Raw genomic sequence first — 26,313 nt, 5'->3', positions numbered from 1 at the left:
TAATGGTGCCTTCAAAGACTTCACAGTGTACTCTGTCAAAGTCGTGAGTGGTAATGTCTCTATGTGCTGTGCATTACCATAATGTATTGTGTCAAAACGCTCTGGTTGCAGGAACTCAAGGCTGAATGTGATAGATCACATTTTGCGGGTGGGGCTTAGTGTTGATTGGAGCACCAGAGCACAAATGGACTAACAAGAAGGCTCTGAGAGAGTGCAACTCAGAAGGGCCTGGGGACAACAGAGAATCTTAGAGGAAGCAGCCTAAGTCTCTGGAGTAAAACCAGGAGGACCATGGACTTGGTCTCAGGGGAAGTAAGGCCAAACACAAAGGGAAGCAGAGGAGTTAATGGAGCCGAGTCTAAGGCAATTCTAGCTCCTGCAGTAAAGAAGAAAGCGTGGGTGCTGCAAGACTGACCGCAAGGTATAAAGTTAGATGTAGATTAACATCTGGGTTTACAATGACTGGGACGGGACCATCTGGTTCTCGAGTCCCTGTGTTCCTTTGCTGTGTTTCATTTGCCTTGTGTCTGGTAGCACTAAAAGCAGTTCCTATACTGCCCCACATGCCCACCCCTGTGACCCCAGGACAAGAGAATGTGGACTAGAACAGTGAATTCAAAATCAGAGATCCATAGGCACCAAGGGAAACATTTAGAGGCACATGGCTTTGTTTCCCCCCAAACAAGTAGGCACTAGTCATTAAGTCAAAGCTCAGATAGACTCAGATGTTTGCTACTGGCAGGCTTCTGTATCCACAGAGCAAGTTACACAGGACTTTCAAGTTCACCCTTTTGGCTCAGTGGCTCTCAGACTGAGTCTGAAAGGCCTAGTCTAGTGCAAGTTAAAGCAACTTCAGTCTCCTGTAAAGCCTGGGCCAGGGGTGGGTACATCTACCTCCAAGCTCCCTTCAGGGTCCTACGGTCCTGTGCTGTTTTCATAGTAACAGTAAAACATCTTTTGCCTTTACACTCATTCTCTTACAAGTGCACAGTATAATAAAGAGCTCTGTTCCCACATTGCAATTAACCTTTAGGAAACTTACCACTTGAATTTTGAAATAAATGAAAATTAATACCAACAATTATCTGAAAGGGTACAGCAACTCTCTCCTCTGTTTCAACAAAGTATCTGTGTTAGGACAAATTGTCTTCCTACACTACAACCCAAACAATGTAGTGCAACAAACCGAGTACAGAAACAGATATGAAGATCTAAGATATCCTATTAACCAGACAAGAACGTGGAAGAGCGCACAACAGGGCTGGGCCGCAGCTCAGGTGGCAGATCGTCTGCCTAGCATGTGCGAGGCCCTGGGCACAGCAGGGCAGCTCAGCACGCACACACCAGGCATGGATGCACACACCCGTGAGCCTAGCATGCGGGGGTGGTGGTGGGGTGGTGGTGTTATGCCTCAGAGCTGGGGCGTAACACAGAGAGCTACTCTTCCAATGAACATTTTAAAGAAAATCTAGGTTTTTGTTTTTGTTTTTTACAAAAGCATTTATGCTAACAGATCTACTGTTTTTAATGATTTAATAAACACAACTTCCTGTCTATATTTTAGGTATAGACAAATAACTTTTGTAGTCTTCAATACATTTTTATTAGTTAGGTAGTGCACACATCTGATTTGTTTTGTCATTGTGTATTGTTTTGATTTGGGAATTTTTGTTTCCTGTTTCATTCATTCATTTATTCAGTCAGAGACAAGGTGTGCCTATGTGTCTTAAGCTGGCCTGGCACTCTCAATCCTCCTGCTTCAGGTCCTTTGGTGCTGGTGACTGAACTTGAGGTCCTAAATGGGCTAAGCATCTGCTCTCATACCAAGCTGCAGCCCAGCTACCCTCAGTAACTTTGAAGCATGCAAAGGGGCTGTAACACAAGCAGTATGAGAACTGAGCCCCGCACGTGCTGAGCCCAGCCAACAAACTCAGCTAAAAGCTTCTATATACATTCCAGGAGTAAGTTTGCTCTCAGAGCTAAGAACCAAGCCTAACTACAATTCCCCATTTCAAAAAGTCTTTCATACGGGTGGTTTTATAGGCATCAAGGGAAACATTTAGAGGCACATGGCTTTTTCCCCCCCAAACAAGTAGGCACTAGTCATTAAGTCAAAGCTCAGATAGACTCAGATGTTTGCTACTGGCAGGCTTCTGTATCCACAGAGCAAGTTACACAGGACTTTCAAGTTCACCCTTTTGGCTCAGTGGCTCTCAGACTGGGTCTGAAAGGCCTAGTCTAGTGCAAGTTAAAGCAACTTCAGTCTCCTGTAAAGCCTGGACCCTAACCAGAAGGTAAGTGTTCTCTCCCATACCCTTGCCTTTCAATTTCTCATGACAAATCCTGATGACCTGTTTCTTCCAACCCAGAAAAAGCAGCACAAGGGAGGTGCTGAGCCGCACAGAGAACAAGCAGGCAGGTTCTCAGATGGCGAGAAAGAGTAGGAATTCCAAGCAAACAATGAACTGTGCAGAGAGTGAGTGAGCGTTCGGAAGAGTAAGGGCTTGCCTGTGGCTAGAGAAGGAGGGAGAAGGATGGGGCGTACAGGAAAGGAGTCTAAAGGGAGGGAGTTCTGGCACACAGGAGAGCATGGCTGTGCAAGGAACTGACTGGGGAAGGAAAACCATCCTCAGTTCCCTTAACTGTACTCAAAATCTTGCAATCCTTTCCAGTCCCCAAACATTCCTGCTTTAGCCAAGTTGGACTCTGCTCAGTTTGTACCATGTAGCGAGGGCATCCCTTCTTCAAAAACGTCTATAGGTCAAAGTCCATTCAATAGAGCCTTCCTTGATTCTCTCTTATAACCTGTAGGGATCAGGGGAAGGCTCTCATTGTGGCTCTTTCATATTAACATCTGTGGCCTCCTTGTGTACAGGCACTCCTGCAGGCAGGCTACTTCCACACTATGTGGTACTCAGTAGATGTTCAACAAAAGCTGCCAGTAGCTCATGTAACCATAAGCTTTGATCTGACAAGTTCTGTGGTTAGTAGAATCTGAGGCTTAGACCTCACTCACCCAGGGAGTTCACCTGAGTCTACTGAACTCTCCATGCCATCCAGACCCTTCAACAGAGGGGTGCTTGGTGGACAGGGATTTAGCCTGGCAGTTATTCAGTGTGTATACATACATACTATAGTAGATGCTACATGTTCAGCACTATGGACACGTGATCTCCTTTCATTTCCCAAAGTTCTTTTAAGTCAGATGTTATCCTCCTCCAACACGTGAGAAAAATGAGGCTCAATGTGCCTTCAGGGTCCATGGTCCTACATCTGTGAAAGCTGAGCCAGCAACTGAACGGCCTGTGTACCCACTGCCTGACTTCCTCTGGGTAAAGGCATTCCTTCAATGGGCCGGAGCTGGACAACTCCACAGGCCATAACTGTATTGAGGAAACGGACTATGAACATACTTGCCCCACTGGAACAAAGGAAACAGAAGCAAGACTTAATGTCTCTCTTCCAGGCAGACTTGATGCTGGACGCCTGAGTGAGTCGTGGAGAAAACTCTTCCTTAGTGCTCTGCATCCATCACTTTCTCCCAGAAGCTGTTTAAGTCCCCAAAGTCCCATAAGCCCAAAGCTTCCCCTCTATTAAACACTTCCCTTCAGCTGCTAGTCATTTTCGCTGGTCTCTAAAAACGATCAATAGGTGATATACTATAACACACACAGACCCCTCTACCGTCTCTCTTTAAAGCCACCAGGATCACACAGTAGGATATAGGATACACTACAGTCTGAGTAGGGATCCTTGCTGTCACAATGTTTAATTGATTGAACTCCTGGAGCCAGAGGCAGTGTGCTGGAGGACTTCCCACGTAGAGGTGTCAGCTCTCCCTCAATAAATCAAGGTAATCTTGCTTTATGAGGTGGTCAGAAAGCAGCAGCTTTAGGCTTGCAGAATTTCTGATGAGAACAGATGACAGAAGGGGCCCGCCTAGCCCTCGGCTTACCCTGTTCTCATGCTCAGGCCAGGGTGGTCCTCCCAGTGCTAAGCACACTCTCCTGTCTTGAGACTTCAGAGGGGCAGTGTCTAGCTTATGGCATTCTCTAGTATTGTTTGACTCATTTTTCACTTTCCTCAAAGAAGCCTATTCCTCTAGAAAGACACTCAAAAGCTGCCTTTGCTAAATAAACATATTGACTCTTCACATGAGCCCACCAAGTAGCAAAAGCACACGCCCGTCTGTCTTCATTTTGTGTGGACTTTTGACAGAGGGGACAGAGGTGAATGACTTCTTTGAGTCCCCTTGAGTTATAAGAGCAAAAGCAAGCAGGACAGAGCCCTTTCCCATTCAGTTGAGGTGAGGCTTCAGCCTAAGGAGGCAACTAACCCTCAATATCATAGCACTTTATCTTAGCACCTTGCTGGAGGGACCAGAGCTGAGCCACGATGGGCAGGACCATACCTTGACTGGACTCCGTTCCTCTTGCCCTCCACTTAAACCCAAGCCTCTCAGCACCTGAAAGCAGACTTGGGCGTCTCTGAATCTCTTTATTTGTTCCTCCTCCTGCTGTGGCCACACTGGGTAAATCTCTTTTCACTGCCTTTCACCCTCCCATGTCTCTCCAGTGTATCACAACTAGTCTTTTGCTGCCCAATCTTTAACCCTATAGCTGTCACTGATCATAACCAAGATCCAATGTGTACTGGCTGCTTTTCTGTGTCAACCTGACACAAGCTGGAGTTATCAGAGAGAAAGGAGCCTCAGGTGAGGAAATGCCTCCATGAGATCCACCTGTAAGGCACTTTCTCAGTTAGTGACCACGGAGGGAGGGCCCACCCCATTGTGAGTGATGCCATCCCTGAGTAAGCCAGGGGAAGCAAGCCAGTAAGCAGCCTCCCTCCATGGCCTCTGCATCAGCTCCAGGTTCCTGTCCTGTGTGAGTTCCTGCCCTGACTTCCTTTGGTGATGAACAGCAACATGGAAGGGTAAGCTGAATAAAACCCTTTCCTCCCCAGCTTGCTTCTTAGTCATGGTGTTTCACTGCAGCAATGGAAACCTGATTAAGGCACAGTGCTCACCTGTAAAGGACAAATGAACAAATACACATTCAACATGAACACAACTGCCCTTTAGAGCTGGAGTGTGACCATCTTCAGGGTGTGTGACACAGGGCTCATGGTGGATTTGCTTGCAAGTTAAGCTGGCAAAATTCCCATTCCTCCTTCCTCCAAGGTATCTTTGTTTCTGCTCAGGACACGAAGACAGTAATGGGGTTTTCTTGGATGCTAACATTGGACAGTTTACACAGCAGAACACCTATGGACTAGGAAAATCTGACCAACAGTGAGGCAGCTCTCTCCCTGATTCTGGAATAAGAAGTAGAATATACCACTGGAGGAAACCCACCTCCCATCCAGCCACTGCGGGAATGTCACCTGATGCATTACCAAAACCATTACTGGGGGCAGCGGGGCACATTCTGGGGCCAGGAACCGACTGGAAGACAGCGAAGCTCTGTGCCCTCACTTAGAGCCCAGACAGGGTTTGTTGCTCGTCAAACATGTTTCCTTTCTGCTCTAATGTACCAGTGTATCGCTTAATGAAAGTTCTTAATTGTAATTCAATTAATTACATACACAGAGTCCCCAATTACATTTTCCAATAAGACATTGGCTGTGGTACAGGTCTAAATGCACTTAACCAATTTTAATATATTAAGACCAATTTCCCTTGAATACTAATTACTACCTAATGATAAAATGAAAAGGGGGAGGGTTTCAGAAAGGGGGAGAGAGAAAAAGTCAATTCATGTGGAAGTTCTTAGCACAATGGAAGCTTTCATTACTCAAAAAGTTCCCATGGACAGGGCACATGTTTGTTCCTATGGAGGTCAGCAGAGCTTTTAGCCCCAGGGGGTCCACTCCTCCTTTGCCAAAGGAACTGTGGAAGTGCTAAGAAGTACTAGGAGGGCTCTGAGACAGGGCGTTTGGTGCACTTTGGTTCACTATCACCATGACCTTCTACCACATTGTGTCATTTGCTTCCACACCTCATAACAGCCCTACATGGTGGGGTCACCATGACAGTCATCCCATGGAGAAACAAGGCTCACAGAGGATTCACCCAAGTGACAAAGTAGTACCAGACACCTTTCCTTTTCTCCTGCACACAACCCAGGACCTACTGGCCTCTGCTAACAGACAGCAAGAGGTGGCCAGGAACTGTGCGGTAACACTTCCATTTCATTTAAATTCTCTTCGTGTGCAAGGAGCTGTTATGCAACATCAAGTAGAAAATTCCTTACAGAGAATACCTACCCCCAAGCCAGACAAGCAACTGCCTTTCAGCAATAAGTCACCCTGAAATATGGACCACGGGTACCACAAGTCACTGCTCCTTGTAAACAGAGCTTATTTGCATGATCACATTTCCCTTTGTATTTGACGAGTACTGCAGCGGTCTAATGAAGGAGCTTTAAAGCCCTTAGTTCAACTAACACGACAGAAACAGGCGAGATTAGTAATTTGTAACAGAAGAAAGCAAAGCCTCCCCAGCAGAGAGAAACCACCAGGGAGTCTCCAGGCCCCGCAGAGAGCAAAGGGGAGGAGGAATGGGCCTGCTGTGAATAAGCAACACAAAAGGATCTGGAAACACTTCAAAGACCTCCAACAGCTTTCCTTCAGATTTTTTTTTTCTTTTCTCTTTCTCATTCACTGGTGATCGGAGTGAAGTCTAAGCCTGGAGAAACCTGCTCTAGCAGAGAGATCTTTCCTTGGGCACACAGACCCTCAGGGTAATGAGAGACTGGGTATTCAGATCTGGTCACTGTCCAGGGTGATGGGGCTGCAGTCTAGCTTGCAGCAGACAAATCCACTAAGTAGAGTCAAATGGAGGGGGAAGAGACTCTAAGTCCAGGATGTGGCAGCCAGGGGTCCCAGCAGGCTTAGAAGAGTTGCTCTCCTGGGTCTTTAGGGGGGCAACTAAATGAGGCCTCGCTGGTCCTGAAGCTCATCTGTTCCACCACAGTCTACCTGGGGACTATCCATTGTGTGACCTTAAAACTCCAGGAAGTTAAGTTCAGGAAGCTACTGGAATGAGGGAAGGCTGGAAGTGGTGTGCACATCCCTGCTGAAGGATGTGGAACTGGCGCCACCGAGGCCTCTCTCCATAGATAACAGAAGCAGCAGAGGAACGAGGCTTGGTTTTTCGGTAGTGTTAATGGAGGAAGACACACTTGGTTTACCAGGCTCCTCATTGATATTCATAAAACATTAACCAATCACTTTCTCTCTCAGAGCCCCAGTTTCCTCCTCCTTGAGCACACTTGCCTAAAAGGTTACAAGTGTGATTCTATATTATTCCATCTTCACAAAGCATCTGCACAGGACACTGAGTCTAGGAGAGGTGTCATTTATGTCTGAGGCTGCAAGTACTTCACCTAGGGTCAACCTGGCTCTAGTGACAACCCATAAAGCACAGTGCTCAACTCTTATGATAGCAGCCTAGGGAGTGATAATGACACAGTGCTTGGCAGTTTCTAGGCAGTCCCCAAAGCCACGTTAATCTTGGGCATGTTTTGGTCCCGATGAGGAGGAATTCCAGAGTTCCCATCTCAAAGCTACGGATGAAGCTGTTCCTTTCTTTTAAGGCCCTGGATGAGACTTACATTTCATCAGTGTGAAAGGTCACCCAGAGCATTTGGCAGAAGAGAAAATTGGGGCTCAGTTTGGTGCCAGGATTTATCTGGAAGCTTGAACAAGAATGGGAGTCTTCTGCTACCATCCGTGGGATGTACTTGCGGCTTCCTCCTGGTCTGCTTCCAGCTTCGAACAGACAGTTGGCTGAAGGATGTGGTAGATTATCAGACAAGGATCCAAACTGGAAAGCTCAAGGACTCTGGCTCATCACAAGAGTCTTATCTAGGCCAGGTTCCAAGCACAAATGCGAGCTCTCAGTCCCAAGGCAGAAACTTGTCACATCAGTTCATTTGCAAGTTTCTCTCTCACAGAGTACAAAGGCAATCAATCGCCACAACCATTCTCAGGATCTGAAATTCAGGTTACCTTAGAGTAGTGGGCTTTGGAATCAGAGTGCTGACTACAGGTTTTGGTGCTCTGTGGTTTCTAGCTGGCTAGCTTTGGGAAAGTCTCCTCACAACGAGAATGTCCGTAGGAGAGTTTGGAAAATTCGAAGAAGCACTTGGAAAATGTTCAGTGCAAGAATCTGTAACAGTAGGCCTCAATAACCAACTGTAAGACACTGTGGGGTGTGACTGCTTTAAAAATGTCATGAGCTACTCCTCCTCTGGAGAAAAACTGTTTATGTTATGGCTTTTTCAATCCAGTGACATTACTTATAAACTGAACCTCATTATGGTGCAGCAGAAAGCACCTGCTTCTAATTTCTCTTGGTCCTCCATTACAGGTCACTCTCTTCTCTCTCTATCTCTGTGGTTCCAGACCTCTCCACCTGTACCCAATGCTCTACCAGCCACAGACAGCTGCACTACCGTTATTTCTTACAACCACCACTCCCTGATGATAAGTGAGCACCAGCTACCATCCTAGGAACCTTAGAGAGAACATAATGACTCCTGCTGAGAGCAACATGGGGGCAGCTAAATTGCTCACAGCTCCAAGAAGACGCTGGTGCTCTCACAGTAATGAACGGCGTGCACAGGAAGCCATGGACCGACCGGACAGCACATCCTCCAAGGTCTGCTGTAATGCATGAATCCACTTGGCTCCCTTTGAACATAGTTCTGAAGGGTAATGTGCCAGGCCTGACCGAGCACACCAAAACAGTGAAAACCAAACCAAACCAAACCAATTTTTGAAATATTGTTATGTTGATCCAAGTTCTTAGTAGATGGCTAGTAGAGAAGAATAATTATAGTTCTTAGTTAGTTGGGATCACTAGTTAATTTTTAAAATGTTTTTCTATGAAAAAAATCAATTGCTTTTCATAATTTGCTTCTATTTTATACAACTAAGTCAAAACAGTCCATCAAACTCTGACTGCTTTTGGCCTTTATTGTTTGCAAACACCGGTGGGTTTTTTTCCTCATTCCTAGTAGTTTTGACTCAGAACTCCAAAACTGGAACACATGACAAAGCCTTGGGGAGAGTGGTACTGGGCTCAAGAAAGCTGCACAGTTCGGACTCGTGTTTTTGCTTGGCTGTGGAGCAAGAGCTAGGGTGGAGATGCCAAATGTCACTCACTAATCCTCACACCTTTGCTCCCCTTTTTAATACAAGAAACCTGGGTGTCTTGTCTCAAAAACAAAATCTGAATCATAATAAGCTTCAGGGTAACAGTGGCAGTTAAGGAATACATGAATTTACATGCAGAGAATGCCAATCTGTGCAGAGTAAGCTACAGCTATCACTTAAGATGATAAAACAGCAATGTAGGAAGTCACCATTTGTGCTTTTCTTTTTGTAAGGAGGGATACAAATATGAGTGTGTGTACTCGAATATGCACACAGCTACTCATCTGCATATGGATGTACACAGACCACCCCTGGAAAGGGACTGTTATCACTGGGAAGAGAACGAGAATGAGAGAAGTGAAACTGAATTCTTACACTTTGGTACAAGCATGAACTTTGCTGCATGTACCACAGTGCACTCCTGACATCTCTTCCCTTGACGTTAGGCCAAACTTGCTAGGCACAACTTACTTCTTAAATAAGTTTGGACTTTATTTACTTGTGTGTGTGTATGTGAACGCAAACACGTGTGTACAGGTGCACTGAGGGGCAGAGGCTAGAGTTACAGACTGCTCTGAGATTGCAGGTTCTCTGCAAGAACACTAGTACTCTTATCTACTAAGGCATCTCTCTAGTCCCTAAACACAACTTTTAATGGCAGAAATGATAGACAAACAAACAGTTGCAGGATATTTGCTCACACCATGAACCCCAAGATTGTGTTATTTACTGAAAAAACCTTGTGGTGTGGCTCTGCCCTAACACATACCTTTAATCCAGGAGCTAAATAAAGTCAACAATAGGCCAAGAGGGGGAGCAAGCACCCAGCTGACTGGGAGTGAACACCAAGGAAACACAAAGAAAGGTCTCTGCATTGAGCGGTATTGAAGATGGAGTGGAGAAGAAGGGTTTCTTCCTTCTGGCACACTGGTGGAGTAGGAAGGTCAGCTGCGTGCTTTCTCTACCTCTCTGAGTGAGCAGGCTTTCAAGGCAGCATCTGGCTCCTCAGTCTTCATTGGTAAAATGGGATGACTAGGGTTTTGTTTTTAAACCATAGACAGATAGATAAAATTCTGTACATACTTTTCTCCCACCTCCTTTACCATTATGCAGCAAATTACACGGTCTAGGTGTGGTTAATGTTAAACCAATTCTGCACCCTGGAGTAAACCCAACTTGGCAGTGGAGTGTGATTGTAATAAAATGTTGGTATGTTAGTTTGTTATGTTAATGATTTGTTTGGAATTTTTGGATCTCTTTTTCTAAGATTGGTCTGAAAGGTTTCTGTCTTGTGTGGTGGTCATTACCAAGGGGCTGCTTGCCTCATTTCTTCTATAAGCTCCAGGGACCTCTCTGGAATGGCAGGTGTGAGTGGGCTTGTGTATTCTCAAGTGTCCCATCACTGCTTGCCTGAGTTCTCTCTGTGTAAGGTTTCAAGCATTAACTAACTTCAAAATCCATCAGAACATCCACTTTTCTTCTTGTGCTAATTACGTTCACCTTTTCCAGGAATTCATTCTTTTCATCTACATTTTCAAAATTTCCACAGTGGAATTTTTCAAAGGGAATGGCTTTAGTGGGCAAAGTGCCAGCGGTGCAAGTGTAGGGTTGAGAGACAAAGGGATCCCTGGGCCTTGGGCCAGGCAGTCCAACCCGAGCTCAGGGTCAGTGAGACCTTGCTTCAAAAGATGAGGGAGAGTGATGAGGAGGCAGAGGGGTGAAGCACTGGCTTCCCACGCCTCTCCATGGGCAAGGGGATTTACACATACAGACATACACATACAGCCCTTGCTATATGTTTAAGGGTTGTGGGATCTGTTGTGTGTCTCCTTTTCACGCCAGTTACTACCAATGTTACTACTGATGTTTCTCTGGTGTTTTTCTTCCTAACTTTGATCCATTTAGACAGAAGTTTCCTGACTTTATGAGTCCTTCCAGAGTTTTCTAGCTCAACACCTTCTGATCTTTGCTGTCTCCTTTTAGTCTCTTATGCTTCTTTTTGTTTCTGTTTGTCTATTTCTTTTAAAGCTGAATGCGTTGTCTATGATGTTTCTTTTGTAATTCATCAATCCGAGGGCTAAGGCACTTCCTTACATGCAGCTGTAGCCATCATAATTTTTTTTTTCACAAATAGGACTTTTTATTTGTCACCATTAAAAATCTGGATTTTACACTGATTCTTGGACTGGCGGTTCATATCCGTCAGTTCGCTCAACCTTAGCACCCGTCTCGTCTCTAGCTGCTTTGCCAGAGCTGCCGCCTTCCCCATGCAGCTCCATGAGCTTGCCCAATTCAAACTTGGGTTTCTTCAGCATTTTTACTTTTCTAATAAAGACGTCATGAAGAGGATAAATGGACTGGCAAGCCTTTTCTATGTCTTTCCCAATGCTGTCTGGAATCAGTTTATTAACTACTTCCTTCAAGTCATTGGTCTGCACCTCTCGGGTCATGATTTCCATCATCTTCTTCTGGATCTGGCGGACTTGCTGGTGCTGCGCATAGGATGTCTTTCTTATCTGGTTGTTGCGTTTCTTAGTGAAGCCAACACAGAAAAGTCGGAGCAAATACCCATCGGTCGTCTTGACATCAACGTGAGCTTCGATCATGGTCTGCCACTTCTTGACCATGGAGCACATTTTGTCCCGGGTAAGATCCATACCATGGAAGTTAGTCAGACAGTTTTTGCCCTGAACGTCCTCAGTGATTAGCTTGAATTTTCTAAATGCAACTTCATCATTCTGTAGATCGGCAAGGCTCACTTCAAACACACGACCCTTGAGGCCATCAGAGGCAATTTTGGTTCCTTGAGTCCTCGTGACTAGTGTCTTCCCGATGTTCCTAATATTGAATTGAACATGGCTGGAGCTTTCACATCGTACCAGTCTTTCTTAGAAAATGGATCGACCACTTTCTTCTTAGCTCCCTTCTTGCCACCTTTCGTCAGGCGCTTGTTCTTGCCAACCGCCATGGTGCTGACCGGAGAGCCAAAAGGGCCAGCCATCATAATCTTTAACATACAGCACTGTTATTATTTTATCAAAATATCTTCTAATTTTTACCTCTATCTCGCTTCACTCACAGGCTCCGAAGCTTATGCCTCAGTTTCCAAACACATATAGATTTCTCCTTCCCTTTTCTTGATTTCTAGGCTAATTTTATTGTGGTCAGTCAGTATATCATGAAACTGCATAAATCCCCAATGCAGGGGATAGTCAGAAACAAGACTGTGAAAAACAGAAGTGTACAGAAATCTTTGCTGCATTTTAGGTTTTTTCTTAAGGTAGATTCCCCAAAGTAGAAATTCTGTGTAGAACATTCTTAGGCCTCTTGATATATCCAACTATCATATACACTAGACTCCAATGCTGTCACCAGTGTCTGAGGCAACACCACCTTCAGATTCTCCCATGGTGAAACTTTACTTGTTTTTGCTGAGATATCGTCTTATGTACCATAGCCAGCCTTAGACTCATGTAGCCGATAGTGACCCTGAACTGTCGACTCTCCTGCCTCAGCCTCCCACGTGCTGACAACAGGTGCCCAGCACCACCCCAGACCAGGAAGAATATTTCTGAGATACCTGCTTTATTTGATAAGGGGAGAACATCATTATTGGATAAAGATACATGTATATTAGACTCTTGATAGGAACACACATTTATAAATATTTACTACTTGCCTAAAGTGTTTTTAGGCTACTTAGGCAACACTAATTTTTAATTTCACATGGTTTTGCATAGGATTCTCATAACCAGTTGCAGATGGTAAGGCCATCAACCTTTATCTTTGAGAATTTGTTTTGCATGTCAAAAATGCCTTTCCCCTTCTTGGTAAATGTGTGCATGGTGTTCCAGAAGAGATAACCAAGGGCTCTGATCTGAGTTAAGAGGCAGTGCAGGACTAAAGATCTTTTATTTAGTCACTCATCCAGTCTGTTTTCCCTGAGCCCCTAGAGGGTGCAGTCTTTAGCAGACTGCTGAGCTAATGAGGAACCAGTATGGGTCAGGCATGCTTCTGCAGCCTACAGTTCAATGGGAGGGGCAGTCAGTAGCTAGTTATTGAACAAAATAAGTAACAGAAATAATGCCATGAAGAAAAACCAGAACGTTCTGTGGTAGTATTCTGGTGCCCAGGTGAGGAAAGAACCAGGTGGGTTGCAGGAAGCAGATCTGGGTGGCAGGGACCAGGTTTGGGTGACAGGGCTATCTCTGCAGATGTGACTTTAAGCTGAGACAGAGCTAGTAAGAAGAAGGGATAAGCACTTCAGGCAGGAGGAGTCTGGACTATGACTGGCCGTGGGCAGTTTATCTCCTCCTGTTCAGCATCTAGCAGAGAACCTCACAACTCAGAAACTCTGGAGACAAGAAAGCATTTAGTTCTCACAGTGGCACTTGCAGTCACTGCGACGCCTTCTGCCTAGAATAGTCAAGTGGTTAAGTTTCTCTAAAACATGATGTTAAGCAGTTGACACTGACCAGGCCCATTGCTGTATACACAAAAGAGCCTTTGCCTGAGAAAGGGCCTCTTGTTTCTAAGCCATTTCCAGAGTTCCAAAATTAGGAAGATGTAGTTCAAGAGCAAAATATTAGTCACACAGTGCTAAACAGGATGCAGACTACAAAATAGCACAGAATCTATCATTCTGCTTTGAGACACACTTCTAGCACAAAGGCTGTGGTCTGCCTTGGAAAACAGTCACTTTTTGTCTGTGTAGGAAAGCCAGACCAGCAAATACTCTCAAACATATCGCTCCTAAGCATGTTTGCAACAGACAAAGCGGCACAGAGCGAGGCAGCCAACGTACTGTTCTCGCGAACCAGGCAGAACTCCCAGGCGTTCTGGCTCTCCAGCGTGCTCTCCAGGTCCACAGCGATGTTAGGCTCACTCTGCTTCTCCAGGCGGTACTGAGGGCCTGGAAGATCAAAGGGGCAGGAGGAGGGGGATGTCTGAAATGGTGAAAGTAACACTCAGAAATTACCACACACTGGGGAAAGCCAAAGGAAAACAGTAGTGTCTGTCCCAAGGGTGTAACTATCCAAGATGGCAGAAACTGGCTCTTCTCACCCTGTTCTTAGTCAGCTCTTCTCAGACCAGGTAAGATGTTTGTGTCAGGGCTGGAGAGATGGCTCAGTGGTTAGGAGCACTGACTGCTCTTCCAGAGGTCCTGAATTCAATTCCCAGCAACCACATAGTGGCTCACAGCCATCTGTAATGATATCTGATGCCTTCTTCTGGTGTGTCTGAAGACAGCAACAGTGTACTCACATATATAAAATAAATTAAAAGATGTCTGAGTCAAAATGAACTGGAGGCACATATGATTGCCTCATTCTTGATGTGAAGCAGGCTACCTTCCTTCCTCTCTGGACCTCTTTCCTAATGTGCATGGTGTGTCCAAAATGACATGGATAAAACCCACAGGAAGCAGCGGCTGGCAGATCTCTGTGAGTTTGAGGCCAGCCTGGTCTATACAGTGAGTTCTAGGATACCTGGGTTACAAAGTGAATCCATGTCTCAAACAAACAAACAAACAAACAAACAAACAGCCCACCCACTCTCCTGGCTTAGGAATCACCAGCTCCAGAGGAGGCACTGCTGCCAAGGCACTTATGCACAATCATCACAGCATACTAATCAGTTACAATTAGGAGGCATGTGTAGAACTCTATGATAGTTCAAAAAGTCAAAGAAATAAAAACCCTGAAAGTTACAGGGTGAATCTCATGCTCTGGGTTTGTAAGGGAAAGGTAGCAGCCATCAGTTAGTTGTTCATGCTTTTACTCAGACACTGTGGACATTAGAGACACGTGGTTTCGTGTTCTAGTATCCAAAAATTCTACTACCCACCCCATGCACCTAAGTGTTATGGCAGATCTAAGAAGATAGCAGAACATTTTACACATTTATTCATAATTTTTTTGTCAACCTAAGTAGCAATGGTGTTCTCAGAGAACACTTATATATATATATACACACACACACACACACATACACACATACATACACACACAGGGAAGCTGTTTCTAAAATGTGAACTGTAGTTATGTTACAATAATGAGATTATGTATGCTTTATTTTTCCTTTGTGCTTTCCTGTATTTTTCAAATTTCTATATAATAAAGACTTTTTTTATAATCTAAAATGTTGCATATACCTAAAATGTTTCCAATTTCTTACTATGTCTTTTTTTTTTTTTTTTTATACCACAAAGTGTGGAACTTGGCAGAGCCTTTCACATATAATAATTTAATTGAATCAGATCTGTTATTAAGTTTCATCCTAAGTCACTGTGTACCCTGGCATGGGTACTCTGAGGATTCCCCAGTTGCTGGGCTTCTCAAGCAGGCAGCTGGCCTGCATGTCTGTCTCTCCTTTCCTGGCCACGGGGAACCAAGGCCTGGCTGCCACAGAGGAAATTTCAGGTTGTTTTCCCTTTGTTGTTGTTTTGTTATTGTTATTGTTTTGTTTTGCTTTGAATTCCCATTCTCTGCAATTTCCTGGGAAGCAGAGATCAGGGAAGTGAGAGGAGCTAAGTAAGGGCCCCTCGTTCTGAGACCAACTCCCTGCCACTGTGATATGCCCTTTGTTCAAGTCTTTCTATTAAAAACAGCATGTGTCTTCACGTTCCTTTTAGGACTTTCTCTAGTTTCCACCACCAGCCCATCATGTGCCAAGCACTCACATTCTGCTCCCACTGGACTCTGCAAGGCAACCTCAGCAGCCCACTTCACAGACACAACCCAGGAAAAAACCTGCCCAAGATCACAAGGTAAGAAGTACGAAGAGGGGAATTAAGTTCCAAGGTCTTTTTGGGGTTTTGAATTTATCATTCCGGACCTTTGAGCCTTTCTTCCTCCTGCAAACTATAAATTACTCGCCAATTACAGAGGCCACAGCTTATATCATAAATATAGATTTTTGTAGATTTGTAGATTTATCTGGTTCAGAATCACTTAACTTGTGGTTTATATAGATTCAAAATGAAAATGATCTAAAATAATTTATTTTAGTGAACTTGACCAACACCCTGAGCTGAGGCTGCGCTCTGGTCCATGGTGATACAGGCCCCAACAAAGAGGGGCCTTCTTTCTTTCATTACAAACAGAACAAAACTCTGTGCTATGTGATGACACGTACATTGTGGGCCCAGTGTGTGAGAACCAGAGGGCAGCGGAGGAGCCACCTTTCTTCCTCCATCACATGAGTAGGTCTTCGAGGCCACCTTGCTCACACCCACCTCTCTTAAGAACTTTCCTATCGCTCTCAATTGGTCGGGAAGTTGCTATGTGCTCTGTGTGCCCCTACTGATCCCTAGGAAGGAACAAGCTGCAAACCATTTCTGAACTTGGTGAGAGGCTGATGGGTCTTGGCTTTGGGGAGGGTAAGGTTCTTTTGCTGAAGATGTAACTCAAGACCTAACTTACCAGGAGATTAGATAAAAGATCTTGCAGAGGAAAACTTTCACACACAATCCCAGAAAAAAGCCACATCAATAGCTTCCATGTACTGAGAGCATTTTTGACCCAAGTGAGAGGCAAGACAGCTTAAGCTGGGCTCAACAACCTTGGTCCACATCCTGGCTGAGTCATTTAGTTTATGACGTTGCCAACTTATTGAACCTCCAGTTGTTTCTTAATTTGTAATGAAGCATGACAACAGCACCAACCTCAGAGGGCTGTGTGAGGAGTCCACGGGCCAAGAGTTGTTGTCTGACAGGATGACTGTGGGGTCTGAGTAAGACATGTCCCCCACTGCCTCGTGTATGTGAACACATGGTCCCCAGTTAGTGGTTCTGTTCCGGAACGCTACATAACTTTCAGGATGTGGAGCCTTCCTGCAGGAAGTACATCACTAGGGATAGGCTTTGAGAATTTATAGCCCTATCCCATTTCCGGTTCCTTTTTTTTCCCGTGTGCCACTGAGATGTGACCTCTCAGCTTCCTGCTCCTGCTGTCATGCCTTCCCTGATGCTACTACTCTTTCCCTTAGGAACCATGAGTCAAAATACACTTCCTTCTTTAATCTGTCTCTGGTCAGGGTGTTATATCACAGCCGGAGTAAAGAGCCGTAACTCCGATCATCCACCATCACTCCAAGGACTGTTTTGCCCCAAGGACTGAGTAGCCTTTCCTATAGATCACTTCACTTATGTTTCAGATACCCTGAGAAGTAAGGAGCAAACCTCATTTAACATGCAATCAGCTGGGACTAAGAGCTGAGAATGTGTTGCATGGCCCTCGGGGAGTGGTGGGACTGGGACCTGTGCTGCTGAGGTCCAGGCCCATGCTCTCTATGCCATGATGACCCACTGACCTCTTAGTAAACAATGATCAGACTACATCTTCATCAACCTTGTGTCTGCCTCCTAAAGCTGCACGGAAGAAAAGAACAGCAACTAGGAAGCCATTTAAAAACGACAAGCTGCGAGGTCAGCTTCTACGAATGTGCTTTTGCCAAAGACATGATTTCAGGCAACAGAAGAGGACTCACACCAAACAGTACACGGCTCTCAAGGCAGTGTCCGACCTTTGCAAAAAAAGGTTTTAAAATGTCACAGTTTTGCTTGAAGCTACATGCCCTCTGGTGCATAGCAAAGGGGAACACAAAGAGAAGGTTCTGGGAAGCAGTCACTTTGCAGTGACAAGAACCTGGTTGGGCATTCCTATGATGTATTTATTGTAGCAATGCTATAGCACAGAATGGTCTGGGAACAAAACACCGCTCTGGCACTTTAAGGAAATTCCAAGCTACAATACACAGGCAGGGTTTTATAAACCCAAGGTAAACATCCCAGCATATAAGTTTCAAAGAAAACCTGTACAATCTGTCAGCTGGGGATACATGTACAGTGTGGCTTTCTTGAACTCTCTGACTCGTGAATGAAACATAAAAGGTTTCATGGTTCCGTGGCAGCTGAGACTCAGCTGGAGCTGACACCCAATGGGAAGCAAGCGCCTATGCCCGGCTGAAGATGGGGAAGTCGTCCTATGGCCCATTAGCTTGTGTCTTTTTTCTGAAGACCTTGGTGCTATGGAATGTGGCACTTCCCCAGAGTTCCTGGTTGCTTTTGTATCATCACAAAGTTGGCAAAAACCGGTTACTAGCATCTACCTTTTCTCTTTCCCTTTTGTCCAATGTAGCACGCAGGGTGGACCCTGACTGCTGTGACTCAGGACACCTTGCCATTCGGCCTGTATTCTCCGTCTCCTTTCACACAGTGGACTGGTCCACGGGAGGGAAAGAACTGTCAAGAGCCCATGCTTACATCTTCATGTCAACTATGTTCCACTCACCACCTTAAAGAGTTTTTTGTACTCAGAAAAAACTAAGAATCAGCTAAGAGGCAAGGCTGGGCCTTGAGGGAGGACTGGAAGGCAAGTATTTGTACTTCAGAACAAGAGGTACTGTCAGCTGTGCATTCTGGTGCACTACTTAATCATCTGTAAAATGGGTCCAACAGAACTTTGCTCAGAAGTCTGCTGTGAGAATGAAGTGAGACAAATAAAGACTCCCCTTGGCAATGTGCTTAGGCAACAGAGCTATTATTACTAAGGCTAAACCAGAAATGTGGTCAAGGGAGCAGCAGAGCCCTAGCCATGGGGCACAACAGGCTAACACATCATAGGGAGACACATGGAGGCTAAGAATGCTGGTACCAATGTAGATCTCTCTCATGGCAGACCACATCTATGGGGAGGAGAGGGTATATAGTTTTTAAAAGCCTTGCTTTGATACTATAGACAGCATTTAAGATTCGAGACTTGCTCAGTAGCCAGGACTCCTAGTTTTCTAGCCTCTCAGCTGCTACACATGGTTTGAAAATGAGTAAATGTCAGAACTAACACCACAAGCCATGACAGCACAGAAATCAAAGGCTAAGACCTTGTGTTAAGACCATCCACAGCCATCTAACATTCTCTGAACAGCCCAGCCCATCCTGCAGGGAGGATGGGGCGGTGGAGACACTTCACCAAATGAATTCCAGAACAAGGGTTGCTCTTACCAAAGGCAGTAACAAGGTGCTGTGGGATCAGCAGTGGGGTCAACCCAGATCATTGCTCTTCCCTGTGGGGACAATATCTGATCTGGGCCTCCAGGGAGGACTCGAAGCCTGGGGTAAGGTTGACGAAGCAAACTCCTCTAGAGTCCTGAAGAACTTGTGCAGACTCTAGGAAATCCAACTAGGAAGAAGCCATGACAATTTGGGGACACATGTAGAACTGGGGTAGACCACTGGTGAAACCTGGAGTTTCTCTCACAGCAACAAACACTACCAGGACAGTGTGGAGTGACACACCATCTATTTGGGGAGATTCCCCTGGTGACACTATACTGGAAGAGGCTGGTGGAGGAAGACCACCATGCAAACCTATCTGCTTAGGTCAATTCCGAGAGACTCGCACAGCTAAAGCCATTGCTGACAAGTCAATAGGATCCACATTGGAGTGCAGACACAGAACCAACCATCCCAAAGTGCTTCCTCTGGGGGGCAGCTCTCATCCTTGGCTTGACTTAATGTAAGCACAGGACTACACTCAAGTGATGACCACTGTAGCTTATGCCACTCCGAGACTGAGACTGGAAAATGTAGAATTTAGATGATAAAATAAGAACAAGCTGACACGGCAATGAGGTCACACTTTAGCCTCGTCTGAGCCAATACACAATTTGCTCTTGGTGAAACAGCCCAATATAATCAAATTAAACACAATTCCTATTACAAAAGAAGAAAGGCCAGAGCTGTTCCAATCATCCAATTCTCCTGCCTAGTTAAACTGCAGAACCTTCAGGAAAGGTTTTGAAAGCACGACCCATCAGTTCTAATTTTTAAAACTTATCCTTTCAGTCAAGACTAGAAAAAGGCGCATTCCAACTTTTATCTTTGCTACAAAGTGCTGTTATCTTGGCCTGATGTCAGGGGCTCTAGCTCTCTTTCTGCTGACAAGCAGAGACGAGAAAGATAAGATTGGAAACGAATCTCACTTCTCTGAGTAAATAAATAATCAATACTCATCTAAATGTAAATGAGAAGGTAGCCCCCTCTGATAACAGCACTCTTATCAGAGAGCCAATTTTCTTCAGACATTTGGCCTCAACCAAATCACCATCACTCAGCCCTAGCCTAATGGCAAAAAATCGTAACTAAATTGAGCCGATCACCAGAGATCAACCAAGTTCTGCCCTGGCCACTTCAGGTTCAAATGTTTGGGAATGCAATTTTGCCCCCATTAACTTTCAATAGCAATGAAGAGCTGACTGGTCAAGGGGCCAGTCTGTGTGATAAACAAACCCCAGCTGGGGGCTGGCCAGGTGTGAAGGGGAATGGGGACAGGCATAAACCCCACTGTTGGATGGACCCCACCCCAAATCTGTGACAGGAAGGCCAGTCCTGCAGGTGGGCAGAGCATTCTTCACTCATCTAAGGCCTGCCTCAAACTAATGAGGAGACATTTAATTTGCCTGATGAGCACACCAGTTAAAGCTTATTAAGGATGGAGATAAAGAAAGGGAGATATGAAAAAGTGACTATAGCTAAAAACAACACAAGGATTCAAATGATCAATTTCCTCCAACTCATTTGTCTCAGGCTTGCATCTGGCCCAGCAGCGCCACACTGACCTGATTTTACTGAAAGAAGACGCCGTCTACAAGACAAATCACTTTCAACCACTGCACTGGGGTTTCCATTTCTTTGCTGCAAGACTCAATTCACTGCTGATGAGAGTATTGGGGAAATTATGACCATTATTGATAGGACAGCAAAACCACTTTTACACAGTAGTCTTCTAGTCGACAGAAAGCTTGTGCTAGACCATTAATGAAAGTGTCAGCTAGAATCAGAAATTAAAGACAAAGGCTGGCAAATGTCTAATTTTTAGAGCACATACAGGGCACAAACTCTAGTCTTTCATTCTTTGGAGAGGAAAAGAACCTAACCAAGGAGGAGGGGTGGCCTGTTTTGCCCACAAACGCCGTTCTTTAGGCTGCCCTGGAGTCTGGGAGCACAGGCTCTCGATGGTCTTTATCAGCTCCTTCTGTGTGCTGTTTCCCAGCCTTTGTGAGATTCTATCTCCTCAAGGTGGAGGCACAAGGGGCCTGGCATTAAAATATAGGTTTCAGATCTGGCTCCTGTCTGACACTGAGAAAACAAGTTGGTCTAGAGCAGCATGCAATAATCTAAGATATACGTAACACAATGCCTGCCACAAACTAGGGCGTCCTAAATGTTAACACATTGCTGGACAAACCTGACAAAATTATCATCCCGCTCTTGTTGAGAACAAGTCAATGAAGTATTCCTAGGGCCTAACACGGCCGTGACCAACACCTGAGGGTTTCTGGAATCTTAGACAACACTACAAGCCTAGACCCTGTTATCATCTCTGCTGCAGAGCAGGAAAGTCAACTATGGAGTGACCAGTCAGCCTGTGGTGAGGTCAGGCTGAGAAAGGTGTGTCTGAGCAGGGCCTGTGGTCTAACCCCCTAGGCTACAGCCCACATTAGTTTTTGATTTTTTTTTTTTTTTGGATTAAAACAAACAAAATCATTGAGATGATTTATCAGCTCAGAAATGGATGAAGCGGTTGGGTGGGAATGGGTATCAGGGAAGCCAGAGTGGGCAGCTATCTTAGGGGTCAAACTCAAGATTCTAGCAGGCACTTAACAAGAACCAGCTGCTGGCCCTGCTTTTTTCTTTCTTTTTTTCTTTCTTTCTTTCTTTCTTTTTTTTTTTTAAAGGAGAGCTCTTTTCCTACATTAAATGATTTACAGAGTTACTGCCTCAATCCACAGTTCTGAAAGTGTGATTTCTTTAGGGTTTAACTATACCCATTTCTAGTCTTGTTACAACTTTTTTATTGCGATAGAAAACATTTACTGGAAATATGTTACTGCTATTACCAGGTCATAAAATAAAAAGAAAAATAGTTTATGTATTGCCATCATTTCCAATCATCAATCAGAGAGTGCCAAGGCGAGGAAAGGAAAGGGCGTGCAGCCAGGATCTCCTCCTTTGTGTAGGAGAAAATGCAGGAGCATCATAATTCTTCAGAACAAATTTCTTCTCTGGGCTAGCAGAGAGCACACCTTGGCTGCATCCTCCTCTCAACAGCCTCTGTTTAATTCTCCGAGTCCCAGCCACCTTCCTGCAGAACCCACAAGGCTGAGCAGGAACACTTTTGTGTATCTGGGTCCTCCCCTTGAGGTGGGGTGAGGCTTTAAAACCTCAGCTCTGTACTTGAGAACTTTGTAGGTGTTGAACCTTTGTTCACTAGAATGGCTTCAACTGGGTGGAACTTCAGATCCTATAACTCAACACTCCCTGCTGTGGGCCTATTAACAACTACTAGTCCAACTGTACAAGATCTATACTTAAGACATTTACACTTACATCACTTTTTTAATACTGAAAACTGCATGGCTTAAGTCACCACTGGGAAGCCATTAAATAAATTATAGTATATCTGTGCACTGGTATGTTATATAGCTATTATAAAAACAAACTAGGAAGCCGGGTGTGGTGGCACACGCCTTTAATCCCAGCACTCGAGAGGCAGAGGCAGGGTATTTCTGAGTTTGAGGCCATCCTGGTCTACAAAGTGAGTTCCAGAACAGCCAGGGCTACACAGAGAAACCCTGTCTCAAAAAACCAAAAACAAACAAACAAACTAGGATAGTAAGATATCGGAAGAGTTCTTTAATAAATGAGCAAATTAAAAACAAACAAACAAACAAACAGATGTGCATGTCTATAATCTCAGCCTTTGGGAGGCTGAGGCAGGAGGATCATGCATGGTGTGTTGTCTACAAGTGGCCCTTGAGTTGCTGACGCCAGGGCACCTGAGACAGCATGGTGAGTATCTAAGCCCCACCTTGCTTGGGCCTGGGTTTGCAGCTTTATCACTTACTAGCTGTGTAACCTTAGGTAAGTTATCAAACCTTTCTACTCCTTAGTTTCCTGCCGCTAAGGAGGAACACCAGCACTTATCTTTCTGGGCTGTTTCAAGAATAAACAGAAAGTCTCGACAGAAAGAGATGCACAGTTTGCACTACATCCAAATGCCTGGTTTGTTACTCTATCTTAGCTCCCCAGCAGCAGCTGGAACCTCTGGAGGCCCATCACAGCTTCCTTGTCTTCTTCTCTTATACTGATGTGGTAATCCAGAAAGAGACTCCAGCCCCTTGGGCCTCTGCCTGCTGGTCCTGCTAGTCTCTCGCCTCTTTATCTCTCTCCTTCAGTAAGAGCCAAACTCTGCCTAAATGGCCTCTGTATCCTCTGGAGCAGCCCAAATAACGTATTTCTTATTCTAGATGTTTGCTAGTTGGGGTGAAAAGCATATGTTAGCAGCCTGCATTCCTAGGGCAGTCTCAGCACACGGGTGTGCTGCCTACCTAGTCAGCCCTCTCAACCACCTCTTCCTCCAGAGTGGGGCTCTTTCTATCTAATTCCCAATGCCGGGAGGCTCCAGACAGTGCCCCAACTCTGCCTCCTGGGGATGCAAGGAGTCAGTGTAGGTCAGAACCTGAGGTTGGACAACTAGAAAATCAAAACTGAGAGGTTAGAAACCACTGGGCAGATGTCTCCTACATCAAAACAGGTAGAGAATTTGCTTGAAGGGTGAAGAGAGCTCATTGCCTACATCTTGTCTAAGGTAGGTAAATGTTCTCTTTGGAGTCAGGAGGTCTGAGATTACTTGGAATAAAAGAAATATTCTTTTCCTCTTTAGGATTCAGAAATTGCTTGTTAGAGAATGGAAACCTTTAACACTGTCCCTAAGCATCTAATTTTTCAACCCAGTGTGTTTCTCTTAACTTGAGTTGCTGTAACATTACCAAATTTTACATACAGTTATCTGTTGCTCTGTAAAGAAATACAGATGGTTTCTGTGGAAATAAACAGTCATTTATTTTAAACAATTGTAAAATAGTTTATGGAAACCAGTGGGGTAATGCATTCAAATAAATGCCAAAACTGGTTGATGGGGAGCCAGGGTGCTAAATCACACTGCTGAGGAATTCAGCTGTGGGGAAAAGATAGTAAATCCAGAGTGACAGAATTTCCCGTGATAGCAAAGGTTTCTGACATTTAGTCCAGTACTCAAACCCATTTTCCTTAGCACAGCGCTGACAGGCAGTGAAATTAGTGAGTTAAGTCACAAGCACCTAAGGACAAAAAGAAAAGAAACAAACAAAAAGGAGACCATGCCTCTGCAGACTCTCTGAGAGGTGTTAAGAGTCGGGATTCCGGCCGGGTCAGTGAGGAGATACACAGAGCCAACCATTTCCAGTCACTAGACTGTGTTTTGATGCCTGGGAATCTGAAGGCTCCCTTCAGATCCACTGGATAAGGCTTAGTACATCCTTTCAGCAGTTCAGTCTCTGCTCTGGAAATGGAGGGTAACGGCAGGTATTAGAGACAATGTTCTGCAAACAGCACAGACAATGGCTGTTGGCCACAGGCCTGCTAGTGCTCCTACCAGTGAATTTACTCGGCTGTTCTCAGCACAGTTGCCATGCCCCACGGCAGATAAGGGAATACTACATCTAGTCTCTAGGGACTTCAGGGTGCACAGGGCACTCAGTCTTCCTCCCCTTGGGGTTCTTAGTGCCTAAACTCTGCTGACTCCACCCATTTGCCAAGGCTCCCTTGTAAGCAAACCATCAGCACACAATGGTCTTGTTACTGTCTCTTGCCTCTGGTCATTCTCTCTTTACGCACCTGTCAGAGGTGCTCTCTAGAGGCAAATGCTGAAGGTTCCCTCTGGGGCTGCTCGCTAGGCTCTCCCTCTGTTCTCATTTCCTGCTCTGTGTTCTAGGAATCAGCGCACTGGTCCCCTGTAGTTCACAGACTCTTCACGGGCCCTTGTCTGTCCCTGTATTACTCCTTCACCAGCACCTGTGCTCCAAGTGTCAGGCGAGTGTCAGTGATCTTCCCTTGGGTTCATCACTGAATGTGTACCTGTAAGAAGCAGATCCTCACAGGTCCCTAGATGATCCTCCATCTTTTCCCACTACAGGCAGGTTGCAGCACATTTCCTGTCACCATAGGTGCAGCTCCAAGCAAGATTTCTACAATCTCAGGGGGCCAAAAGCAAGCTTCCTTTTTAACAACCTGACTTGGCCTCTGCATGTCACTAAGGTAATGGCCCTTGCCTCAGGGGCCAGGTGCCCTGCTCAGTTCCCAGCATGATCTCAGTGAGCTTATCTGAAATCCTTCGCTGTCCTGTGTATATGCCTGGATCTCCTTGTGCATAAATTCTACATTTATGGGAACTCAACTGTACTTGCTAGTTAAGAATGGAGGACAAGTACCGGGCGTGGTGGCGCACGCCTTTAATCCCAGCACTTGGGAGGCAGAGGCAGGCGGATTTCTGAGTTCGAGGCCAGCCTGGTCTACAAAGTGAGTTCCAGGACAGCCAGGGCTACACAGAGAAACCCTGTCTCGAAAAGCCAAAAAAAAAAAAAAAGAATGGAGGACAAGAGAAGGAATGACCTGACCAGGAAAACAATGTAAATAATGTGTGGAACTCCACTTGCCATCATTCTCAACAGCTCAACAAATGACTGGCTTATTTGTCTTTGAGATGATGCAAGCTGGTCAATGTGTGATGAATGACTGAATGAGCTAACTGGGCAGATGGTGGTGTTTCAGCTTTCCAGCTCATTTTATACTCTGAGCATCTTTCTGGCTAAGTTTGATTTCACTATTTATAATTACTCATTCCTAGCTTTCATCTGTTCTAATATGAGAATAAAAAAGTTAACTGTATGAAATTTCATGAGAAAAGTTATTATACTATGTAGGTCCCCAAGAATCATTTTTAAAGGTATTTTTAGGAGGTGATTCTGATGAGACTTTTGCTTACTGCTTGCTTCTGTGGCTCAGCTCTGTATTATCATGTGGTTCTCTGTGCACTATCCCTGGATGCGAAACATTATCTGCTTTCTTGGTTCTAGTGCCAGAATATACTACCCTCCCTACAGATTTCTTTAAAACATCAGCCCCACCTGACAGCAGGGCTCCTTTCTGTCTGTCCCATCTTTCTTCCAACAAACATGTACCAAGTGGAGGCTGCTTTAAGCCAGGCAGTCTGCATCCTAAGTAGTTCCTGAATGGCTGAAACCCTGTGCAGCTCTTCCCAATAGCCCTGT

The 26,313-nt window shown here is 45.1% G+C and overlaps 1 protein-coding gene, 1 long non-coding RNA gene and 1 pseudogene across 32 annotated transcripts in view; 1 reads left to right on the top strand and 2 right to left on the bottom strand.

Moving 5' to 3' along the window:
• Positions 1-26,313, bottom strand: part of Mapkap1 (mitogen-activated protein kinase associated protein 1) — a 218,188-nt gene that overhangs the window by 47,830 nt on the left and 144,045 nt on the right. For 24 of the 30 annotated variants that reach the window (NM_001290625.1, XM_030249988.1, XM_030249984.1 and 21 more), the window contains one exon: positions 13,967-14,074. The exons of the other annotated variants lie outside the window; for them this stretch is intronic. In NM_001290625.1, the coding sequence (NP_001277554.1) occupies positions 13,967-14,074 (108 nt within the window). The remainder of the gene's footprint in view (positions 1-13,966; positions 14,075-26,313) is intronic. 30 annotated transcript variants of the gene reach the window in all.
• Positions 1,889-18,676, top strand: Gm34178. 2 transcript variants are annotated; one of them, XR_866151.3, is made up of 3 exons: positions 1,889-2,294; positions 8,375-8,665; positions 15,797-18,676. It is a non-coding gene; the product is annotated as a predicted gene, 34178 (long non-coding RNA). The 2 variants fall into 2 exon arrangements; XR_374271.4 differs by lacking the exon at positions 1,889-2,294 and having other exon boundaries at positions 4,819-8,665; positions 15,797-15,931; positions 18,303-18,676.
• On the bottom strand, positions 11,287-12,156 carry Gm13408 (predicted gene 13408; annotated as a pseudogene).

Source organism: Mus musculus, chromosome 2 (genome assembly GCF_000001635.26).
Source record: "Mus musculus strain C57BL/6J chromosome 2, GRCm38.p6 C57BL/6J".
NCBI classification, from domain to species: Eukaryota; Metazoa; Chordata; class Mammalia; order Rodentia; family Muridae; genus Mus; species Mus musculus.
Note: the sequence above shows the minus strand (reverse complement) of the source record. Positions and strands in the feature narration are given on the sequence as shown.